Source organism: Oncorhynchus nerka, linkage group LG9a (assembly GCF_034236695.1).
Source record: "Oncorhynchus nerka isolate Pitt River linkage group LG9a, Oner_Uvic_2.0, whole genome shotgun sequence".
In the NCBI taxonomy this organism is placed as follows: Eukaryota; Metazoa; Chordata; class Actinopteri; order Salmoniformes; family Salmonidae; genus Oncorhynchus; species Oncorhynchus nerka.
Genome location: NC_088404.1, coordinates 9,789,571 through 9,814,570, shown reverse-complemented (window position 1 = coordinate 9,814,570; position 25,000 = coordinate 9,789,571). Strand labels below are relative to the sequence as shown.

General features: G+C 46.8%; 1 protein-coding gene across 1 annotated transcript in view; it reads right to left on the bottom strand.

The window, feature by feature from the left end:
- Positions 1 to 25,000, bottom strand: part of LOC115115443 (pleckstrin homology domain-containing family A member 5-like) — a 291,617-nt gene that overhangs the window by 110,126 nt on the left and 156,491 nt on the right. The window contains 1 exon segment of the mRNA XM_065022294.1: positions 15,596 to 15,679. Coding sequence (XP_064878366.1) covers positions 15,596 to 15,679 — 84 coding nt within the window.

Below are 25,000 nucleotides of genomic sequence, written 5' to 3'. Positions count from 1 at the left end.
AACCCGGGTCCTGATAATCACTCTACTGGATCTGAAATTAAAACGCTGTGAACGAACGCGTCAAACTGCTGCCGTCGCATGAGGGCTGACGCTATGGCTGGCCGCAGGCAGAAATGAACACCAGAGGAACCACACACACAAAAACACACACACACAGAAATATGTGGTGATGGCATATTTCAGCTCACATTGCAGAGTGAAAAACAGTTAGCACAAGTTGAAAATACTTCCAAGGAAATGGAGAGACCATTAAAACTGGAGTCTATAAAAAAATATATGTATTAGTGGTCGCAAATGGGGTCCTTGATGAATTCTATAGTGATGGCTGTTAGTCAGGCTGGTGGGGAATAGGGCTGGGTCGTTGATGATGTGGAGGGACCGTGTCAGGCTAGTGGGGGACAGGGTTGGGTCATTGATGATGTGGAGGGACCGTATCAGGCTGGTGGGGAACAGGGTTGGGTTGTTGATGATGTGGTAGCACCGTGTCAGGCTGGTGGGGAACAGGGCTGGGTTGTTGATGATGTGGTAGCACCGTGTCAGGCTGGTGGAGAACAGGGTTGGGTTGTTGATGATGTGGTAGCACCATGTCAGGCTGGTGGGGAACAGGGTTGGGTTGTTGATGATGTGGTAGCACCGTGTCAGGCTGGTGGGGAACAGGGCTGGGTTGTTGATGATGTGGAGGGACCGTATCAGGCTGGTGGGGAACAGGGTTGGGTTGTTGATGATGTGGTAGCACCGTGTCAGGCTAGTGGGGAACAGGGCTGGGTTGTTGATGATGTGGTAGCACCGTGTCAGGCTAGTGGGGAACAGGGTTGGGTCGTTGATGATGTGGTAGCACCGTGTCAGGCTAGTGGGGAACAGGGCTGGGTTGTTGATGATGTGGAGGGACCGTGTCAGGCTGGTGGGGAACAGGGCTGGGTTGTTGATGATGTGGTAGCACCGTGTCAGGCTGGTGGGGAACAGGGCTGGGTTGTTGATGATGTGGTAGCACCGTGTCAGGCTGGTGGGGAACAGGGCTGGGTTGTTGATGATGTGGTAGCACCGTGTCAGGCTAGTGGGGAACAGGGCTGGGTTGTTGATGATGTGGAGGGATCGTGTCAGGCTAGTGGGGAACAGGGCTGGGTTGTTGATGATGTGGTAGCACCGTGTCAGGCTAGTGGGGAACAGGGTTGGGTCGTTGATGATGTGGTAGCACCGTGTCAGGCTGGTGGGGAACAGGGTTGGGTTGTTGATGATGTGGTAGCACCGTGTCAGGCTGGTGGGGAACAGGGCTGGGTTGTTGATGATGTGGAGGGGCCGTGTCAGGCTGGTGGGGAACAGGGTTGGGTTGTTGATGATGTGGTAGCACCGTTTCAGGCTAGTGGGGAACAGGGTTGGGTTGTTGATGATGTTGTAGCACCGTGTCAGGCTGGTGGGGGACAGGGTTGGGTTGTTGATGATGTGGAGGGACCGTGTCAGGCTGGTGGGGAACAGGGCTGGGTTGTTGATGATGTTGTAGCACCGTGTCAGGCTGGTGGGGGACAGGGTTGGGTTGTTGATGATGTGGAGGGACCGTGTCAGGCTGGTGGGGAACAGGGCTGGGTTGTTGATGATGTTGTAGCACCGTGTCAGGCTGGTGGGGGACAGGGTTGGGTTGTTGATGATGTGGAGGGACCGTGTGTAGTGTACTATAAGAGGATTAGCCTAGCTGTGGCTAACACTGGGCTCTGTGAGCACAGGACAGTGATCCTATATTGTTTTTTGACTCTTGGGAGGACAATGTAAATTTGCTTAAAGAAATAACTATTGATAAAAACAACGAATTTCGGTACATGCCTTCACCGGGCTGCTGGGTTTCTGTGGAACTCAGAGAAACGCTTTAGCCCCAGTGCTCCATGCCCACACACCCTGCGAGACCACGCCCACACACCCTGCGAGACCACGCAAACACACCCTGCGAGACCATGCCCACACACACACACCCTGCGAGACCACACCCACACACACCCTGCGATACCTTCCCCACATAACCTGCGAGACCACCCCCACACACCATGGGAGACCACACCCACACACCCTGCGAGACCACGCCCACACACACACCCTGTGAGACCACGCCCACACACCATACGAGACCACGCCCACACACACACACACCCTGCGAGACCACGCCCACACACCCTGCGAGACCACACCCACACACCATGCGAGACCACGCCCACACACACACCCTGCGAGACCACGCCCACACACCCTGGGAGACCACTAATTTCATCCATCTCTCGTCTGTCACGACATTCTGACAACTCCTCTAGGTCTGACAACTCCTCTAGTTCTGACAACTCCTCTAGTTCTGGCAACTCCTCTAGGTCTGACAACTCCTCTAGGTCTGACAACTCCTCTAGGTCTGACAACTCCTCTAGGTCTGACAACTCCTCGAGGTCTGGCAACTCCTCTAGGTCTGTCAACTCCTCTAGGTCTGACAACTCCTCTAGTTCTGACAACTCCTCTAGTTCTGACAACTCCTCTAGTTTTGACAACTCCTCTAGTTCTGACAACTCCTCTAGTTTTGACAACTCCTCTAGTTCTGGCAACTCCTCTAGTTCTGACAACTCCTCTAGTTATGGCAACTCCTCTAGGTCTGACAACTCCTCTAGTTCTGACAACTCCTCTAGTTCTGGCAACTCCTCTAGTTCTGGCAACTCCTCTAGTTGACAACTCCTCTAGTTCTGGCAACTCCTCTAGGTCTGACAACTCCTCTAGTTCTGGCAACTCCTCTAGGTCTGTCAACTCCTCTAGGTCTGACAACTCCTCTAGGTCTGACAACTCCTCTAGTTCTGGCAACTCCTCTAGGTCTGTCAACTCCTCTAGTTCTGACAACTCCTCTAGTTCTGGCAACTCCTCTAGGTCTGACAACTCCTCTAGTTCTGGCAACTCCTCTAGGTCTGGCAACTCCTCTAGGTCTGACAACTCCTCTAGGTCTGACAACTCCTCGAGGTCTGGCAACTACTCTAGGTCTGACAACTCAACTAGTTCTGGCAACTCCTCTAGTTCTGACAAGTCCTCTAGTTCTGATAACTCCTCTAGTTCTGACAACTCCTCTAGTTCTGACAACTCCTCTAGTTTTGACAACTCCTCTAGTTCTGGCAACTCCTCTAGTTCTGGCAACTCCTCTAGTTGACAACTCCTCTAGTTCTGGCAACTCCTCTAGTTCTGGCAACTCCTCTAGGTCTGACAACTCCTCTAGGTCTGGCAACTCCTCTAGGTCTGTTAACTCCTCTAGGTCTGACAACTCCTCTAGGTCTGACAACTCCTCTAGGTCTGACAACTCCTCTAGTTCTGACAACTCCTCTAGTTCTGGCAACTCCTCTAGGTCTGACAACTCCTCTAGTTCTGGCAACTCCTCTAGGTCTGTCAACTCCTCTAGTTCTGACAACTCCTCTAGTTCTGGCAACTCCTCTAGGTCTGACAACTCCTCTAGTTCTGGCAACTCCTCTAGGTCTGTCAACTCCTCTAGGTCTGACAACTCCTCTAGGTCTGACAACTCCTCTAGGTCTGACAACTCCTCGAGGTCTGGCAACTACTCTAGGTCTGACAACTCAACTAGTTCTGGCAACTCCTCTAGTTCTGACAACTCCTCTAGTTTTGACAACTCCTCTAGTTCTGGCAACTCCTCTAGTTCTGACAACTCCTCTAGTTATGGCAACTCCTCTAGTTCTGACAACTCCTCTAGTTATGGCAACTCCTCTAGTTCTGACAACTCCTCTAGTTCTGACAACTCCTCTCCTCTAGTTCTGGCAACTCCTCTAGTTCTGGCAACTCCTCTAGTTGACAACTCCTCTAGTTCTGGCAACTCCTCTAGTTCTGACAACTCCTCTAGTTTTGACAACTCCTCTAGTTCTGACAACTCCTCTAGTTCTGACAACATGCTACAATAGATATTAGAAGGAGCAGCATATCCTACTGTCCTGTACAGCACACTGCTTTGCTTTGTCAAACCTATTGTGTATCTCAGAGACTATATTTTGCATTTTTTTGACTAGAGGAGTATAAAGGAGCATAGCAGCGGGACACGTTACATTTTCACTCCTTATCATGAACACTGTTACACACGTACTGTTAGAGCTCTGCTCTGTGTTAATGCCAGGGCTGTTGGGCTGTACTCAGTGCAGCTGGACTGTAACGTCTGCTTCCAGCTCAAACTCTCAAACACGTAGATCCCCTGAACGCAGCTCACTCTCCAGCCCACTGTCCAGCTCACACCCTCAAACACATCGATCCCCTGAACGCAGCCCACTGTCCAGCTCACACCCTCAAACACGTAGATCCCCTGAACGCAGCTCACTCCCCAGCCCACTGTCCAGCTCACACCCTCAAACACGTAGATCCCCTGAACGCAGCTCAGTCTCCAACTCACACTCTCAAACACGTAGATCCCCTGAACGCAGCTCACTCTCCAGCCCACTGTCCAGCTCACACTCTCAAATACGTAGATCCCCTGAACGCAGCTCACTGTCCAGCTCACACTCTCAAACACGTAGATCCCCTGAACGCAGCTCACTCCCCAGCCCACTGTCCAGCTCACACTCTCAAACACGTAGATCCCCTGAACGCAGCCCACTGTCCAGCTCACTGTCCAGCTCACACTCTCAAACACGTAGATCCCCTGAACGCAGCTCACTCTCCAGCCCACTGTCCAGCTCACACTCTCAAACACGTAGATCCCCTGAACGCAGCTCAGTCTCCAGCTCACACTCTCAAACACGTAGATCCCCTGAACGCAGCTCACTCTCCAGCCCACTGTCCAGCTCACACCCTCAAACACGTAGATCCCCTGAACGCAGCTCAGTCTCCAGCTCACACTCTCAAACACGTAGATCCCCTGAACGCAGCTCACTCTCCAGCCCACTGTCCAGCTCACACTCTCAAACACGTAGATCCCCTGAACGCAGCTCACTCTCCAGATCCCAATCACCTGAATTCTAATCACCTGTTCACACACCTGTATGTCATTATCACACACTATTTAGTTAAATTCTTTGCACCCCATCATTGTGAGGTATTGTTTGTTTTGTGACACGCTTCTATTCGGAGTGCTGTTTTCCCCGTAAATTAATCCTCCTTTAATCCTCCTGTGTATGATAGTTTTTGGCCTGCCTCACTAACGACACCTTACTAGCCTTTTCCCTGCCTGTACTGTTGCCTTTTTGGACCCTCTGTGTATGACCTTCTGCCTGCCCCTGGACCCAGCTACCTGCCTCCTCCTGTGTATGACCTTCTGCCTGCCCCTGGACCCAGCTACCTGCCTCCTCCTGTGTATGACCTTCTGCCTGCCCCTGGACCCAGCTACCTGCCTCCTCCTGTGTATGACCTTCTGCCTGCCCCTGGACCCAGCTACCTGCCTCCTCCTGTGTATGACCTTCTGCCCCTGCCCCCTGGACCCAGCTACCTGCCTCCTCCTGTGTATGACCTTCTGCCTGCCCCTGGACCCAGCTACCTGCCTCCTCCTGTGTATGACCTTCTGCCTGCCCCTGGACCCAGCTACCTGCCTCCTCCTGTGTATGACCTTCTGCCTGCCCCTGGACCCAGCTACCTGCCTCCTCCTGTGTATGACCTTCTGCCTCCCCTGGACCCAGCTACCTGCCTCCTCCTGTGTATGACCTTCTGCCTGCCCCTGGACCCAGCTACCTGCCTCCTCCTGTGTATGACCTTCTGCCTGCCCTGGACCCAGCTACCTGCCTCCTCCTGTGTATGACCTTCTGCCTGCCCTGGACCCAGCTACCTGCTCCTGTGTATGACCTTCTGCCTGCCTCCTCCTGTGTGTGACCTTCTGCCTGCCCTGGACCCAGCTACCTGCCTCCTCCTGTGTATGACCTTCTGCCTGCCCCTGGACCCAGCTACCTGCCTCCTCCTGTGTATGACCTTCTGCCTGCCCCTGGACCCAGCTACCTGCCTCCTCCTGTGTATGACCTTCTGCCTGCCCTGGACCCAGCTACCTGCCTCCTCCTGTGGTCCTTTACTAATAAACACCTGCTGTGCCCAGAACGTGAAACCAGCACTCTGTTTCCCATCGTGTTCATTACACGGAGCAAGTGTTATTTCTCGCTATCTTCATGTAGATGGAGAAGTATGTGTGTGCTCACAAATCCCCTGTATTAACTCTGCACAAATAGACAGTCCGGGATGGGAAACGACAGCTGCTTTAGTTCAGGAGAATTTTGTTCTGACTTCATCTCACAACAAAACGGCAACGAGACCAGGGACCGTATTCACAAACAGTCTCAGAGTGCTGATGGGATATAGGATCAGTTTTGCTTCATCACAGTGAATAAGAATATTTGGACAAGGGGACCTGATCCTAGATACAGGCCCTCCCACGCCAGGCAAGCAAAACACATATGCGTGCATACACACAAACAGGTTACTACAGTACTTTCAACAATGAAAGAGTATGCACTTGCTCAATAGGCAGGTGACAGAACCAGGGTTTTTACCAAGTCTTACCTGTGCAGCCTGTGGTATGTCCAGAATGGAAAGAGCGTTAACACACGAGACATTCTTGGAAGTGTTACCATGTTCATGCAGTTCGAGACGTTGTTAAAGCACAGATGTATTTTATTTATTTATTTTACCTTTATTTAACTAGGGCAAGTCAGTTAAGAACAAATTCTTATTTTCAATGACGGTCTAGGAACAGTGGGTTAACTGCCTGTTCAGGGGCAGAACGACAGATTTGTACCTTGTCAGCTCGGGGATTTGAACTTGCAACCTTCCGGTTACTAGTCCAACGCTCTAACCACTATGACAAAATGCCTGAGTTAGCTGCTCTAATATTAGGATGTGTAATATTATGTGTCATACTCTGAGACTTTAAAAAACAATGTGGACCAATTAAGACAGTCCAACCACCTGGAAGATGTTCTTGTTCTTCTGGTGAAATGTAGCATTGGCTGGAGAAGAAGCCGTTTGCTAAGGAAGATTAGCCGAGTTAACTAAAACTACAGTAAAACCGAGTAGCAACCGGAAAGGCATTGCTAGGTTTTGTCCACCATTTAGGTTATGCAGTAGTTGAAATGATTTCACTACTCAAATAATATCAATTCTATATTTATTTATTATTATTTATTTTAAACAAAAATGGGGGGGGGGGTAATCCGGATAGTCAAAATACATGTTAAAGATGAAAAAGAAAATTAAAATAAATATATTATATTATTCTTTTTTTTACTTCAATGAAGTCTTGCTCATGTGACAGTCTGTGTGGCACAGAGGGAGGGAGAGGGAAATTATCCAAACCAACTCCCGCTAGTTAAACAAACTTGTTCGCTTCCATAGGTTCTCTATCATACCATCTGATAGTGGCTGTTTTGACTGCATCAAGTCATTGTAAAGTTAGCCATCTAGCTAAAGTAGCAATGCTAATTGCTTTAGCAGGACGCTCTAATTCAGAGTGATTTACAGGAGCAGTTAGGATTAAGTGCCTTGTTCAAGGGCACATCGACAGATGTATCACTTAGTCAGCTCGGGGATTCAAACCAGCAACTTTCTGGTTACTGGCCCAACGCTCTTAACCGCTAGGCTACCCGCCATTCATATGCAACAACAGCCTACCTGTTGGTTGATTATTGTAGCCTATTCCTTCTCATTTAGCTAACTTTATTCCATAATTTTAATTCCATTTTGCATTGATTAGAAATCTCCCTTGCTACACATGGGAGCATGTGACTGTAGCGCCGCTGTGATTGACCGGTAATAACAACAAGCTACACGTGTGATGTCATAAAAACTCATAAAACTGTTTCATTAACATTCAGAATGTAATGCTCAAATCCTTGTAGGCTATGTAACAATGTCACATATATAATTACATTTTAGACATAGGCCTATATTTTTTCTTCTCAAAATTGAGAATAGTTTCCCCAAGTAATCGAGTAGCAACGTCCCGGAATAACAGTGCCGTATGTAAGACAATTTCCCTTTGGCTTTTAATATTGGGGACCTTTTTGTGTTTGCATTAGAGCGGGGCGATAGGGGCAAAAATCCATATCACGATAAATTGACTGAATTATCACGATAAATTGACTGAATTATCACGATAAATTGACTGAATTATCACGATAAATTGACTGAATTATCACGATAAATTGACTGAATTATCACGATAAATTGACTGAATTATCGCGATAACGATACATTGAACGGTACATTATTAACATTAATATGCAACACAACACTGTTACATTTTTAAAAAACATTTTATATGACCCTTAAACCTACTAATACTACTTTAGAAGTTGTCCCATCAACATCACCCATATTAGCAAAAGTATTTCATTTTCAACTTCACATTTCTCTCGTAGGTTATTTATTGTAATGAACGATATCAGCAAAATGTCCAAAATACGTTTTCTCCTTTTCATTATGACTCTCTCTCTCTCTTGTCCCTCTACAGCAAACAGATTGTGAGCAATATGTTTTGGGAAAAATTGATTCGCAATAATAAATAAAAAAATGTAAAAAATAGTAACTAACCGCAATACATATTGGTATCGGGAACTCCGTATCGTGACAATATAGAATGGTGAGGACCCTGGCACTTCCCAGGCCTAGATAGGATCTTGTCTGTTTAGTAGTTTTGTTTGAACACATGATATGGTCCAGACTCCAAACAACAACATACACTGTACAGTACTAGCAGGACGTCAGGCAAAACGCTTAATAAACAACACAGACAATATGAAGTGTAAACAGTGCTTTACACAAAAGTGCTTTTACATAACAGTTACTTTAGAGTAACACATAAGCATCCATTTCAACCTGGGGTTACATTACCTTCTAAACATTGGGCGAACCACTTTTCCACAATTCAAGCTACAAAACACAAGGGGAAAAATGTTTGATCAATGACGATACCGTTAAGTCTATAAGAGATTGCCTAGAGCAGGGATGGGCAACGCCAGTCCTCGGGAACAGTTGGGCGTGCGACAGTTGGACCCTGCTATTTCATACCTTAACACGCATAGAAACCAGGGGTTGGAACCAAAAAATGTTTTCCAATAGTTTCGTTCTGAACTGAACCATTCTTTTCTTTAGTTCCGGTCCACTGTTCCGACCAGCAAAATAAAGTTATGAACATGGTTCCGAACAGCAAAATAAAGTTATGAACATGGTTCCAACCAGCAAAATAAAGTTATGAACATGGTTCCGACCAAAATAAAGTTATGAACATGGTTCCAACCAAAATAAAGTTATGAACATGGTTCCAACCAAAATAAAGTTATGAACATGGTTCCAACCAAAATAAAGTTATGAACATGGTTCCAACCAAAATAAAGTTATGAACATGGTTCCAACCAAAATAAAGTTATGAACATGGTTCCAACCAAAATAAAGTTATGAACATGGTTCCAACCAAAATAAAAGTACTCATTTATATCGGTCCTTTCTGTTTTTGTAAATGTTCGTTTACATTTAGCTCAACATTAAATTACTTCACCAATCAGGCAGCACGGATAGAGCAGCTCGCTATGGAGAGGGCAAACTATAGCTCAGTGTTGTAGCTCAGTGCTGTAGCTCAGTCCTGTAGCTCAGTGTTGTAGCTCAGTGTTGTAGTACAGTCCTGTAGCTCAGTCCTGTAGCTCAGTCCTGTAGCTCAGTGTTGTAGCTCAGTGTTGTAGCTCAGTGTTGTAGCTCAGTCCTGTAGCTCAGTGTTGTAGCTCAGTGTTGTAGCTCAGTCCTGTAGCTCAGTCCTGTAGCTCAGTGTTGTAGTACAGTCCTGTAGCTCAGTGTTGTAGCTCAGTGTTGTAGCTCAGTGTTGTAGCTCAGTCCTGTAGCTCAGTGTTGTAGCTCAGTGTTGTAGCTCAGTGTTGTAGCTCAGTCCTGTAGCTCAGTGTTGTAGCTCAGTGTTGTAGCTCAGTCCTGTAGCTCAGTGTTGTAGTACAGTCCTGTAGCTCAGTGTTGTAGCTCAGTGTTGTAGCTCAGTCCTGTAGCTCAGTGTTGTAGCTCAGTGTTGTAGCTCAGTGTTGTAGCTCAGTCCTGTAGCTCAGTGTTGTAGCTCAGTGTTGTAGTACAGTCCTGTAGCTCGGTCCTGTAGCTCAGTGTTGTAGCTCAGTCCTGTAGCTCAGTCCTGTAGCTCAGTGTTGTAGCTCAGTGTTGTAGCTCAGTCCTGTAGCTCAGTGCTGTAGCTCAGTGTTGTAGCTCGGTGCTGTAGCTTAGTGCTATAGTTCGGTGAGTTGTTAACACTGCGTGATGGAAAGACCAGTCAGTCTCGAGCGCGAGATGAAATTTAAATTTTGCGGATGGGGCGATCGAGGGAGAGTGGAGGAGGAAGCTTGGCTTGAAGTGCTGGGCATCTTCTGACAACATGCATTATTTGAATTGGGCCCACAGATTTATACCAACTGAGGAGAGGCTTCAATGGAGGAACTTTAAATGTCTTTGAACTTCAGAATTGGCTTAACGTTGGACCAGAGAAGCTAGTTAGCTAACAAGCTGGTGTGTGCAGAGCGGCACCCGAATTAAAAACATGTCTCATCTTTTTGTAGTTAATAAATCCAATGTGAAATGTGGTAACTATACTATCCCTAAGTAGCATTGAAAAAGTGAATTCCTTCTTCCCTCATTAAAAATCTCTCTCCCCATCTTCTGAATCACACTGGTAATGTCAGTACGCTACAGCTATGCTTCAGAGAGGCATGTAGCCTACATGATTTTCATCTGGCAAGCAGACACTAGGAGAAGTTTCTGATTGATAGAGAGAGGGTTTTGCATAGGCACTTTGTTGTGTTGTATTGTTGGACTGGGAAAAATGCCCCATAAGTAAAATAAAGTTAGTAACCGGTTCGCATGCTTTTAAAATAACAGTTGTGTTCCGGAACAGCATAGATCACTTCCGTTCCTAATTCTGATTCTGTTCCTTGAAAAATGTTATTTTCAGGTTTTTGGTTCTGTTCCCTGAAATGGTTCCAACCCCTGGTAGAAATCACAAGCAGACCACATAATGCCTCCAGTTGTTGTTTTCTCCATTCATGTTGGAAGACGGAGAAATTATAGTAATATCACAATGAATATTGGACTGTGGCCCTGGCAGTTTGATAGTTAAGAGTGAATTGTATTTTCTTTCGGGGAAAGGTAGGATTTTCCCACATTTGTAATGGCATTGGTTTGAACATGAACTCAAACAACTAGTTGGAACAGTTGCAACAAGAACGCCCAGAATTCAGAAGGAGACTGAAAGTGGATTAAGACAACTTCTGTCGGGTGAGGTTGAAATAGCACAGGAGTCTATATCAAGGTAGTATGACTCTTCCTCTACTTTAAACAGCTGCTTCTGGGGGTTGTGAATTTGAACATGCTATAGGTCAGTGTTTCTCAACGCAGTCATCAGGGGCTTGAAAGGGTTGTTGAATTGGATGGGCTTGTGTTGGAATAGAGCAGATATATGGAATGACAGGTTGTTTCCCGAGAACTGGCTTGTGAACATGTTCTAGGAGGGACATTTATCAGGGGGCCAGTGCTGACCTTAGCTGGCAGGTAAGTTGAGCTATGAGGTATGAAGGGGGCCCAGAGCTCTGAAAGGATTAGATAGGTTCAAGCAATATAGCACATTACTTCACCTCTCTTTCTGAACGGCTGGGTGGAGTCATACTGATTTACACCTATCAAATCATTTCAGATCTACAAGAGTGCCTTGGGGGGCAGAGTTTAGGGGTCGATTTGGGCATACCGCTCTCTCTCTCCAGTTGATTTGGGCGTACCGCTATCTCTCTTCAGTTGATTTGGGCGTACCGCTCTCTCTCTCTTCAGTAGATTTGGGCGTACCGCTCTCTCTCTCTCTTCAGTAGATTTGGGCGTACCGCTCTCTCTCTCTCTCTTCAGTAGATTTGGGCGTACCGCTCTCTCTCTCTTCAGTTGATTTGGGCGTACCGCTCTCTCTCTCTTCAGTTGATTTGGGCGTACCGCTCTCTCTCTTCAGTTGATTTGGGCGTACCGCTCTCTCTCTCTTCAGTAGATTTGGGCGTACCGCTCTCTCTCTCTCTTCAGTAGATTTGGGCGTACCGCTCTCTCTCTCCAGTTGATTTGGGCGTACCGCTCTCTCTCTCTTCAGTAGATTTGGGCGTACCGCTCTCTCTCTCTCTCTCTCTTCAGTAGATTTGGGCGTACCGCTCTCTCTCTCTTCAGTTGATTTGGACGTACCGCTCTCTCTCTCTTCAGTAGATTTGGGCGTACCGCTCTCTCTCTTCAGTCGATTTGAACACTCAGGAGAGAGAATACCTGTCTCAACTAAAATCTTTACTGCATGGCCATAGGTTGGGTTGAGAGTAGGGACTGAAAGCTGAACGTTGTACTGGCCCAGGGAATACTGAACGTTGTACTGGCCCAGGGAATACTGAACGTTGTACTAGCCCAGGGAAGGCTGAACGTTGTACTAGCCCAGGGAAGGCTGAACGTTGTACTGGCCCAGGGAAGGCTGAACGTTGTACTGGCCCAGGGAAGGCTGAACGTTGTACTGGCCCAGGGAATACTGAACGTTGTACTAGCCCAGGGAATACTGAACGTTGTACTAGCCCAGGGAATACTGAACGTTGTACTGGCCCAGGGAATACTGAACGTTGTACTGGCCCAGGGAAGGCTGAACGTTGTACTAGCCCAGGGAAGGCTGAACGTTGTACTGGCCCAGGGAAGGCTGAGAGTGGGAACTGAACGTTGTACTGGTTGTAAGGGAATGCTGAGAGTGGAGCAACTGAAGGGCCAAGGTGATCATTCATTAAGCTAATAAGCATGTTTCCTGAGGTGTACAGGGCTCTACAGTGCGACCAATTAACTTAAATACACTACATGCCCAAAAATATGTGGACACATGCTTGTCGAACATCACATTCTAAAATCATACGCATTAATATGGAGTTGGTCCACCCTTTTGCTGCTATAACAGCCTCCACTCTTCTGGGAAGGCTTTCCACTAGATGTTGGAACATTGCTGCTATAACAGCCTCAACTCTTCTGGGAAGGCTTTCCACTAGATGTTGGAACATTGCTGCTACAACAGCCTCCACTATTCTGGGAAGGCTTTCCACTAGATGTTGGAACATTGCTGCTACAACAGCCGCCACTATTCTGGGAAGGCTTTCCACTAGATGTTGGAACATTGCTGCTATAACAGCCGCCACTATTCTGGGAAGGCTTTCCACTAGATGTTGGAACATTGCTGCTATAACAGCCTCCACTCTTCTGGGAAGGCTTTCCACTAGATGTTGGAACATTGCTGCTATAACAGCCTCCACTCTTCTGGGAAGGCTTTCCACTAGATGTTGGTACATTGCTGCTACAACAGCCTCCACTCTTCTGGGAAGGCTTTCCACTAGATGTTGGTACATTGCTGCTACAATAGCCTCCACTATTCTGGGAAGGCTTTCCACTAGATGTTGGTATATTGCTGCTACAACAGCCTCCACTCTTCTGGGAAGGCTTTCCACTAGATGCTGGTACGTTGCTGCTATAACAGCCGCCACTCTTCTGGGAAGGCTTTCCACTAGATGTTGGAACATTGCTGTGGGGACTAGCTTCCATTCAGCCTCAAGAGCATTAGTGAAGTCGGGCACTGATGTTGGGTGATTAGGTCTGGCTTGCAGTCGGCGTTCCAATTCATCCCAAAGGTGTCTGATGGGGTTGAGGTCAGGGCTCTGTGCAGGACAGTCAAATTCTTCCACACTGATCTCAACAAACCATTTCCTTATTTATTTATTTAACCTTTATTTAACTAGGCAAGTCAGTTATGAACAAATTCTTATTTACAATGATGGCTTACTAGGTATGGACCTCACTTCATGCTGAAACAGGAAACGGTCTTCCCCAAACTGTTGCAACGAAGTTGGAAGCACAGAATCGTCTAGAATGTCATTGTATGCTGTAGCATTATGATTTCCCTTCATTGGAAGTAAGGAGCCTAGCCCGAACCATGAAAAACAGCCCCAAAACATTCCTCCTCCACCAAACTTTACGGTTGGTACTATGCATTCGGGCAGGTAGCGTTCTTCGGGCATCCTCCAAACCCAGATTTGTCCCTCGGACTGTCTGCGATTTATTTAGAATTCAAGGCACACTTAACCAGCATGGCTACCACAACATTCTGCAGCAATACTCCATCCCATCTGGTCTGCGCTTAGTGGGACTATCATTGGTTTTTCAATGACCCAACATACCTCCTGGCTCCACAATCACTAGACTTCAACCCAATTGAGATGGTTTGGGATGAGTTGGACTGCAAAGAGAAGGAAAAGCAGCCAAGAAGTGCTCAGCATATGTGGGAACACCTTCAAGACTATTGGAAAAGCATTCCAGGTGAAGCTGGTTGAGAGAATGCCAAGAGTGTGCAAAGCTGTCATCACGGCAAAGGGTGGCTATTTGAAGAATCTAAAATCTAAAATATATTTTGATTTGTTTAACACTTATTTAGTTACTACATGATTGCTTATGTGCTATTTCATAGTTTTGATGTCTTCACTATTCTACAATAAAAATAAAGGAAAACCCTGGAATGAGTAGGTGTGTCCAAACTTTTGACTGGTACTGTATATAGTGTATTTAGCTGTGCGACCTGGAATTTGTGAAGGATTCCAGTTTAACCCCTCACATATTTTCCATTGTGCTCCTGAATGTCTTTGTGTGCGTCTACATTTTTCTACTTAGGGGCACACGTAGGGGACAGAGTAGAACCCTGGTGTAGTAGGAGGCTTTTGGAGATAGATGGAGGAGCAAGGAAGGAGAGTGGTTTTCTCTGCAACTTTGTCCCCAGGCTAATTGCTACTGCGTATAGTTGGACAGAGAGAGAGAGAACCAACTGTTGGATCAGACTACTGTATCTCATGTGAAACTGTGAATGGTTAAGGGGACTGATTATGAGAAAGGCGGGAGACTAGGAACCAGGGGCCAATGGTTCACAATCACATACCCCCTCTCAGGAGCCAATAAGCCAAGGGCCTAGCTAGAGGTGGGTTATGCAACTGAGAGTGAAAGGGCTTAAACTCAGGCCAAAGAAAGCCAATGGTAACATGTGCCCCTCAGAGGTGAGTAGCTGTGGTTGAGGAGAACAGGACGGAAAAGGGCTCAAACTCTAACCGTCTCTCCGTATCTGATGGGTAGAAGAAGAAGGAGGAGGATTGATTCTCAAGTGCAGCACAATGCACACGTCAGGGAATCAGCAGACCTGCAGATGCTTCCTCGGTCAACAATGTCTTTTCTATTCAGAACCTCATCTACCCACAACCTTTGTAAACATGTTTATAACTAACCTATGCACCAATACTGGGAAGAAAACGTCAGGCACATTTTATACATACTCCAACCATTACAAATAACTGACATTGATGAACCTTGTAATCTCATCAGAGGAAAGAAGAAGACTGTTCATTTGAAACTATTTTCTGTTAAAGTGCCAATTGTGGGACAATGAGGAGAGAAACAGAAGAAGCATTCAACTCATGAAAGGGAAACTTGTAAATAGAGAAATGTTGGTCGGCATAACTAATACTGAATGTATGGAGAGAGAACGTCCTAGAGTTCCTACGACGATCTGACTGCATAGCTCAGAAACGAAGAGCAAAATGAAGAGACTCACTGTTCGTTGACGACAAAGATGCAGTTGTCTTGTGAGGGACAGCCCGAGACAGGATGCTTGCAGGTCACCTTCCGCTCATTGTGGCTAGAGAGAGGGAGGAAAAGAGAGAGAGGGAAAAGAGAGGGAGGAAAAGAGAGAGAGAGGGAAAAGAGAGGGAGGAAAAGAGAGGGAGGAAAAGAGAGAGAGGGAACAGAGAGGGAACAGAGAGGGAGGGAAAGAGAGAGAGGGAACAGAGAGGGAGGAAAAGAGAGGGAGGAAAAGAGAGGGAGGAAAAGAGAGAGAGGAAAAGAGAGGGAGGAAAAGAGAGAGGGAGGAAACAGAGAGGGAGGAAAAGAGAGGGAGGAAAAGAGAGAGAGAGGAAAAAGAGAGGGAGGAAAAGAGAGGGGGGAAAGAGAGGGAGGAAAAGAGAGAGAGAGAGGGAAAAGAGAGGGAGGAAAAGGGGGGAGGAAAAGAAAGAGAGAGAGGGAAAAGAGAGTGAGGAAAAGAGAGAGAGAGGGAAAAGAGAGGGAGGAAAAGAGAGGGAGGAAAAGAGAGAGAGGGGGAAAAGAGAGAGAGGGAAAAGAGAGAGAGAGGGAAAAGAGAGAGAGGGAACAGAGAGGAAACAGAGAGGGAGGGAAAGAGAGAGAGGGAACAGAGAGGGAGGAAAAGAGAGGGAGGAAAAGAGAGAGAGGAAAAGAGAGGGAGGAAAAGAGAGAGAGGGAAAAGAGAGGGAGGAAAAGAGAGGGGGGAAAAGAGAGGGAGGAAACAGAGAGGGAGGAAAAGAGAGGGATGAAAAGAGAGAGAGAGGAAAAGAGAGGGAGGAAAAGAGAGGGGGAAAAGAGAGGGAGGAAAAGAGAGAGAGAGAGGGAAAGAGAGGGAGGAAAAGGGGGAGGAAAAGAAAGAGAGAGGGAAAAGAGAGTGAGGAAAAGAGAGAGAGAGGGAAAAGAGAGGGAGGATAAGAGAGGGAGGAAAAGAGAGAGAGGGGGAAAAGAGAGAGAGGGAAAAGAGAGAGAGAGGGAAAAGAGAGGGAGGAAAAGAGAGAGAGGGAAAAGAGAGGGAGGAAAAGAGAGGGAGGAAAAGAGAGAGAGGGAAAAGAGAGGGAGGAAAAGAGAGGGGGAAAAGAGAGGGGGAAAAGAGAGAGAGGGGGAAAAGAGAGGGAGGAAAAGAGAGAGAGGGAACAGAGGGAGGAAAAGAGAGAGAGAGGGAAAAGAGAGGGAGGAAAAGAGAGAGAGGGAACAGAGAGGGAGAGGGGGAAAAGAGAGGGAGGAAAAGAGAGAGAGGGAACAGAGAGGGAGGAAAAGAGAGAGAGAGGGAAAAGAGAGGGAGGAAAAGAGAGAGAGGGAACAGAGAGGAAAAGAGAGAGAGAGGGAACAGAGAGGGAGGAAAAGAGAGAGAGAGGGAAAAGAGAGGGAGGAAAAGCGAGAGAGGGAAATGAGAGGGAGGAAAAGAGAGAGAGAGGGAAAAGAGAGGGAGGAAAAGAGAGAGAGGGAAAATAGAGGGAGGAAAAGAGAGAGAGAGGGAAAAGAGAGGGAGGAAAAGAGAGAGAGAGGGAAAAGAGAGGGAGGAAAAGAGAGAGAGAGGGAAAAGAGAGGGAGGAAAAGAGAGGGAGGAAAAGAGAGAGAGGGAAAAGAGAGGGAGGAAAAGAGAGGGAGGAAAAGAGAGAGAGGGAAAAGAGAGGGAGGAAAAGAGAGAGAGGGAAAAGAGAGGGAGGAAAAGAGAGAGAGAGGGAACAGAGAGGGAGGAAAAGAGAGAGAGGGAACAGAGAGGGAGGAAAAGAGAGAGAGAGGGAAAAGAGAGGGAGGAAAAGAGAGAGAGAGGGAAAAGAGAGGGAGGAAAAGAGAGAGAGGGAAAAGAGAGGGAGGAAAAGAGAGAGAGAGGGAACAGAGAGGGAGGAAAAGAGAGAGAGGGAACAGAGAGGGAGGAAAAGAGAGAGAGAGGGAAAAGAGAGGGAGGAAAAGAGAGAGAGAGGGAAAAGAGAGGGAGGAAAAGAGAGAGGGAAAAGAGAGGGAGGAAAAGAGAGAGAGAGGGAACAGAGAGGGAGGAAAAGAGAGAGAGAGGGAAAAGAGAGGGAGGAAAAGAGAGAGAGGGAACAGAGAGGGAGGAAAAGAGAGAGAGGGAAAAGAGAGAGAGAGGGAAAAGCGAGGGAGGAAAAGAGAGAGAGGGAAAAGAGAGAGAGGGAAAAGAGAGGGAGGAAAAGAGAGAGAGAGGGAAAATGTTAGAACAGAATAGCCTCTTTAGACCCATCAATAACCAATATGTCCACCTGTCATCTCTCTCTCTATCCCTCCTCTGTCATCTCTCTAGCCGAGGACCCCTGAAGAGTGGATGAATAGACTTGCAAGTGACCGTGAAATCCCCATCCCGCAGTCCCTCAATCCCTACATCCCCGCAGCCTCCCAAAAGCTGAAGACAAGACATCATTTTTTCGTGGGGAAAATGTGCACGGTTGAGAATGAGGTTAGGACTGCTTTAACCCTTATACTGATTTTGCAAGGAGAGTAGACCCCAGGTCACATTATGTCCCTTTAACACGAGGTTAGGGTATGAAATGGAAGTTGAGAGCTTGAGATTCAGGACAGGGTAGACAGTCATTTTATGGGGCAACCTGATCACACTGTGCTGTGCTAGTCAGGGAATGTATCAGTGTGGTGAAAGCTCAAAATCCACACCACTCTGCGGCACAATGGCACCCACACACACGCATGCAATGGCACCCACACACCGGTACCCACACACCGGCACCCACACACCTGCACCCACACACCGGCACCCACGCACCGGTACCCACACACCGGCACCCACACACCAGCACACACACACCGGCACCAGCACACACACACCGGCACCCACACACCGGTACCCACACACCGGCACCCACACACCATCACACTAACATATAAAATAACAGTAAAGTCTTTGGTACTTAACCCTAAACCGTCCGGAGTTATAAAACATACAAAAACCGAACAGAAAACAGACGAAGACATGCTCTTGTAAACACATTGTCTGCGTAAACTAGACTACAGAAGAAGACACGCTCTTGTAAACACATTGTCTGCGTAAACTAGACTACAGAAGAAGACACGCTCTTGTAAACACATTGTCTGCGTAAACTAGACTACAGAAGAAGACACGCTCTTGTAAACACATTGTCTGTGTAAACTAGACTACAGAAGAAGACACGCTCTTGTAAACACATTGTCTGTGTAAACTAGACTACAGAAGAAGACACGCTCTTGTAAACACATTGTCTGTGTAAACTAGACTACAGAAGAAGACACGCTCTTGTAAACACATTGTCTGTGTAAACTAGACTACAGAAGAAGACACGCTCTTGTAAACACATTGTCTGCGTAAACTAGACTACAGAAGAAGACACGCTCTTGTAAACACATTGTCTGTGTAAACTAGACTACAGAAGAAGACACGCTCTTGTAAACACATTGTCTGCGTAAACTAGACTACAGAAGAAGACACGCTCTTGTAAACACATTGTCTGCGTAAACTAGACTACAGAAGAAGACACGCTCTTGTAAACACATTGTCTGCGTAAACTAGACTACAGAAGAAGACACGCTCTTGTAAACACATTGTCTGCGTAAACTAGACTACAGAAGAAGACACGCTCTTGTAAACACATTGTCTGCGTAAACTAGACTACAGAAGAAGTGCAGAAATACAGGACGTTGCAACGGATCGCTTCACAGGAGAAATGCAAACCTTCTTCTTTCTACCCCGAAAGAAAATGTCCTACCACTGACTCACTAGACCCTAGTCCACACACTACTAACCCCTCTCCTTTCTCTGACACATCAGCAGACCAGAGCAGAGAAGTAGTGTACACATGCATTAAAAACCTGGAGCTGTGTGTCGTAGTGAACTTCAACATCCTGATCCTCCTTCACCAGCCATGCATGAAGACACCAGTTCACTGTTGTTACTATTCTCCCGGTAGTCACCAGCTCACTGTTGTTACTATTCTCCCGGTAGTCACCAGCTCTAACAGAAAGAAACAATCCTGTCCATTAGTTACCATCCTCCTATATATGCTAGTTTCTTGCACTAAAACTATTCCGTGTAAAGCCTACGCTGTCACGCTGGAAGTTCTCTATGAGTGTGTGAACTTGTGAGGAGCTCAGTCTGACCCGTCTCTAGACTTCTGCAGCCTTCCCCTTTCTCCTCCACAGCCCCTTCTGCCCTCCCCTGCCTCTCCTCCCCTGCCTCTCCTCCCCTGCCTCTCCTCTCCTCCCTTGCCCTGCCTCTCCTCCACAGCCCCTTCTGCCCTGCCTCTCCTCTCCTGTCCTGCACTGCCTCTCCTCCCCTGCCTCTCCTCCCTTGCCCTGCCTCTCCTCCCCTGCCTCTCCTCCCTTGCCCTGCCTCTCCTCTCCTGCACTGCCTCTCCTCCCCTGCCCTGCCTCTCCTCTCCTCCCTTGCCCTGCCTCTCCTCCCCGGCCCTGCCCTGCCTCTCCTGCCTCTCCTCTCCTCCCTTGCCCTGCCTCTCCTCCCCTGCCCTGCCTCTCCTCCCCTGCCCTGCCTCTCCTCTCCTCCCTTGCCCTGCCTCTCCTCCCCGGCCCTGCCCTGCCTCTACTCTCCTCCCTTGCCCTGCCTCTCCTCCCCGGCCCTGCCTCTCCTCTCCTGCACTGCCTCTCCTCCCCTGCCATGCACTGCCTCTCCTCCCCTGCCCTGCCTCTCCTCCCCGGCCCTGCCTCTCCTCCCCGGCCCTGCCTCTCCTCTCCTGCACTGCCTCTCCTCCCCTGCCCTGCCTCTCCTCTCCTCCCTTACCCTGCCTCTCCTCCCCTGCCCGGGTCCAGTCATCCAGTCATGCCCTGATCACACGGACAAGCAGGTTCCCTCCTTCCCTCCCACTCTGCCTTGCTGCTTACGGTCCAATTACAGCCCAGCTTCTCTACAGAGTAGTCCCCATAGAAATATAATTGCTCAAGTACCATGAACTGGGATGTCCGTTCTAGTAATTATATTTCTATAGTAGTCCCTTCCATATGATTAGTGCACCACCAGGACATTGTAGGGAAAAAGCCTCACACCATGCGGGCATAGGAGAGGAGAGAAATGGAGCACAGACAGGAGACAGGATTCATCTACAATAAGTCATTACAGAGACACGGTCCAGTTTCTGATGCAGAGGGTCTGAGGGCTGGGAAAGTAGAACCGTTAGTTCAGCTGCTCCTCACCGTCGGCTGCTGCCTGTCATAAATCAGGACTAGATTTTAAACGACCATCACTTGGATTGAAAACAGCCTGGGAGTTTCAAGAGCATGGGTCAGCAACAGGTGGCCCGTGGGCCAAAACTTGCCCTCCAGTGTTTTTTATGTGTGTAATTGGTCACAAAGACTGTAAAACCACCAGGAATTCAGCAAAAAAGGTGTTTAATTTTGGAAATATGTTCCAAAGTATTCTCACATATAACAAAAGAGACATATGTGATCGTGTAATTAAGGTATGAAATTACTGTTCTTTTCAAATACAATCTATTTTTGGGCTTAGATGTGGTACAAATTATTATAACTGTGTTTCAGCCCCCCGACCATCCACTCCAACAAAAATTGTCCCCCAGCTGAATTTAGTTACCCCCTGCTCTAGAGAGTGACTGAATCTAGTCACCCCCTGCTCTAGAGAGTGACCGAATCTAGTCACCCCCTGCTCTAGAGAGTGACTGAATCTAGTCACCCCCTGCTCTAGAGAGTGACCGAATCTAGTCACCCCCTGCTCTAGAGAGTGACTGAATCTAGTTACCCCCTGCTCTAGAGTGACTGAATCTAGTCACCCCCTGCTCTAGAGAGTGACTGAATCTTGTCACCCCCTGCTCTAGAGAGTGATGTAGTCAGTGAACTCATGCTCTTGATAGTGACTGAATCAAGTCACCCCCTGATCTAGAGAGTGACCGAATCTAGTCACCCCATGCTCTAGAGAGTGACTGAATCTAGTTACCCCCTGCTCTAGCTAGACAGACTGAATCTAGTCACCCCCTGCTCTAGAGAGTGACTGAATCTAGTTACCCCCTGCTCTAGAGAGTGATGTAGTCAGTGAACTCATGCTCTTGATAGTGACTGAATCTAGTTACCCCCTGCTCTAAAGAGTGACTGAATCTAGTTACCCTCTGCTCTAGAGATTGACTGAATCTAGTTACCCCCTGCTCTAGAGATTGACTGAGTCAGTTAACTCATGCTCTAGAGAGTGACTGAATCTAGTTACCCCCTGCTCTAGAGAGTGACTGAATCTAGTTACCCCCTGCTCTAGAGAGTGACTGAATCTAGTTACCCCCTGCTCTAGAGAGTGACTGAATCTAGTTTCCCCCTGCTCTAGAGATGAGCTGTGTCAGTTAACTCATGCTCTAGAGATTGACTGAATATAGTCACCCCCTGCTCTAGAGAGTGACCGAATCTAGTCACCCCATGCTCTAGAGAGTGACTGAATCTAGTTACCCCTGCTCTAGCTAGACAGACTGAATCTAGTCACCCCCTGCTCTAGAGAGTGACTGAATCTAGTTACCCCCTGCTCTAGAGAGTGATGTAGTCAGTGACCTCATGCTCTTGATAGTGACTGAATCTAGTTACCCCCTGCTCTAAAGAGTGACTGAATCTAGTTACCCTCTGCTCTAGAGATTGACTGAATCTAGTTACCCCCTGCTCTAGAGATTGACTGAGTCAGTTAACTCATGCTCTAGAGAGTGACTGAATCTAGTTACCCCCTGCTCTAGAGAGTGACTGAATCTAGTTACCCCCTGCTCTAGAGAGTGACTGAATCTAGTTACCCCCTGCTCTAGAGAGTGACTGAATCTAGTTACCCCCTGCTCTAGAGAGTGACTGAATCTAGTTTCCCCCTGCTCTAGAGATGAGCTGTGTCAGTTAACTCATGCTCTAGAGATTGACTGAATATAGTCACCCCCTGCTCTAGAGAGTGACCGAATCTAGTCACCCCATGCTCTAGAGAGTGACTGAATCTAGTTATCCCCTGCTCTAGCTAGACAGACTGAATCTTGTCACCCCCTGCTCTAGAGAGTGATGTAGTCAGTGAACTCATGCTCTTGATAGTGACTGAATCGAGTCACCCCCTGATCTAGAGAGTGACCGAATCTAGTCACCCCATGCTCTAGAGAGTGACTGAATCTAGTTACCCCCTGCTCTAGAGAGTGACTGAATCTAGTTACCCCCTGCTCTAGAGAGTGACTGAATCTAGTTACCCCCTGCTCTAGAGAGTGACTGAATCTAGTTACCCCCTGCTCTAGAGAGTGACTGAATCTAGTTTTCCCCTGCTCTAGAGATGAGCTGTGTCAGTTAACTCATGCTCTAGAGATTGACTGAATATAGTCACCCCCTGCTCTAGAGAGTGACCGAATCTAGTCACCCCATGCTCTAGAGAGTGACTGAATCTAGTTACCCCCTGCTCTAGACAGACTGAATCTAGTCACCCCCTGCTCTAGAGAGTGACTGAATCTAGTCACCCCCTGCTCTAGAGTGACTGAATCTAGTTACCCCCTGCTCTAGAGATTAACTGATGCTCGAGAACATGTTTCGGGTCATTCTCACCAAACTGACATTTTACCCCAAAATATTAAAGTGTAATTTTTTACATTTTCTCTTGGATAACAGAGATTTGGATCTATACTTATCTATTTAAAAATTACTGTTGTGTTTTTTTTAAATCACATACTATGCATTTTACCACAATTTACACAAAATCCTCCTTACTGCAACAGTTTTCAAAGACCAAAAAAGTAATAAACAAATGATTTAATAACATTGCTCCCCTAATGAAAAGGCCTGAGTTAAACATAACATTGAATATTTAAATATTTCAAATCAAATTATAAAATGTTAATGGCATGTAATCTGTCTTTTCCACAATTTTAGTTTAGGGCTATTACGATAATGTAGAAATTAGGGCTATTATGATAATGTCGAAATTAGAGCTATTATGATCATGTAGAAATTGGGGCTAATTATGATAATGTAGAAATTAGAGATGTTATGATCATGTAGAAATTACGGCTATTGTGATAATGTAGAAATTAGAGGTAGGCAAACCCACTCATTGGATTAGTTAGTTAGTCCACAGCGATGCAAAAGCCCCAAAATAATAGTGACTTTAAAACATGAGCAGAGTTCTGACCTACATGTAGAATAAAAGGTAAGTTTGAGTTTGGGGAGGTTTGAGTTTCAGTTACTTCCTGGAGGGCAGCCTTCACCCTAGCTGCTTGTCTGTAATTACTGTAGGCATTGTTGGTAGGAGGATCATTCTGTGTCTCAAGGCTCCCTAACAGCCACCCAAATGGAACCCCAAATGGAACCCCAAATGGAACCCTATTCCCTATATCAGGAATCATCTACTAGATTCTAGAATCAGGTTTTTTATTGAATGGTTACAAAACAAAATGTGTAGGAAAAAAAAAATAATAATAATAAATTATAACGATTTATAACGAGATACATCGGTATGTATGGCCTGCAACAATATTTTGTACAAATTAAATGTAGAAATGGTACACGCAGTTATTTAGTGAGATATTTACACAACGGTTCTAAATGAGGCCCCAGGACACCACCTCCATAATGAATGGTCAGCCAGAGCCCTCTCATCCTCAGCCCTACTGATGTTAAGTCAGAGCAGATGTTTTGATTGTTTTTACGAGGTGGTGTTTCGTTAGAACACGTCAAAAGGGAAGAGAGTCTCCTGCACCAATGGCTGGAAGGCCAGAGTCTCCTGCACCAATGGCTGGAAGGCCAGAGTCTCTTGTAACCAGTGTGTGGACTGGAAGCCATTCTGAGAATGTTGTCAACATTTCAAAGCAGATCCACGTGACAAGAGACAGACAGTTGGTCATAAAAACAAGATGGGAAACATCCAGGGGGCACTGAGGTTAATGTTGATCTATGGACAGTCGCTGTACCATGACTGATGTATGGGAAAGAGTGGAACAGCTGAAGTTACCCTCCACCTTAGAGCAGGCTCTTTACAACAGACTAGTGGACATTATATTTTGAACGTAGTCTACAGTATGTTGTTAGCACGTATAGTATTCAGCCTACAGTATGTTGTTAGCAGGTATAGTATGTAGCCTACAGTATGTTGTTAGCAGGTATAGTATGTAGCCTACAGTATGTTGTTAGCACGTATAGTATGTAGCCTACAGTATGTTGTTAGCACGTATAGTATGTATAGTATGTTGTTAGCACGTATAGTATGTAGCCTACAGTATGTTGTTAGCACGTATAGTATGTAGCTTACAGTATGTTGTTAGCACGTATAGTATGTAACCTACAGTATGTTGTTAGCACGTATAGTATGTAGCCTACAGTATGTTGTTAGCACGTATAGGATGTAGCCTACAGTATGTTGTTAGCACGTATAGTATGTAGCCTACAGTATGTTGTTAGCACGTATAGTATGTAGCCTACAGTATGTTGT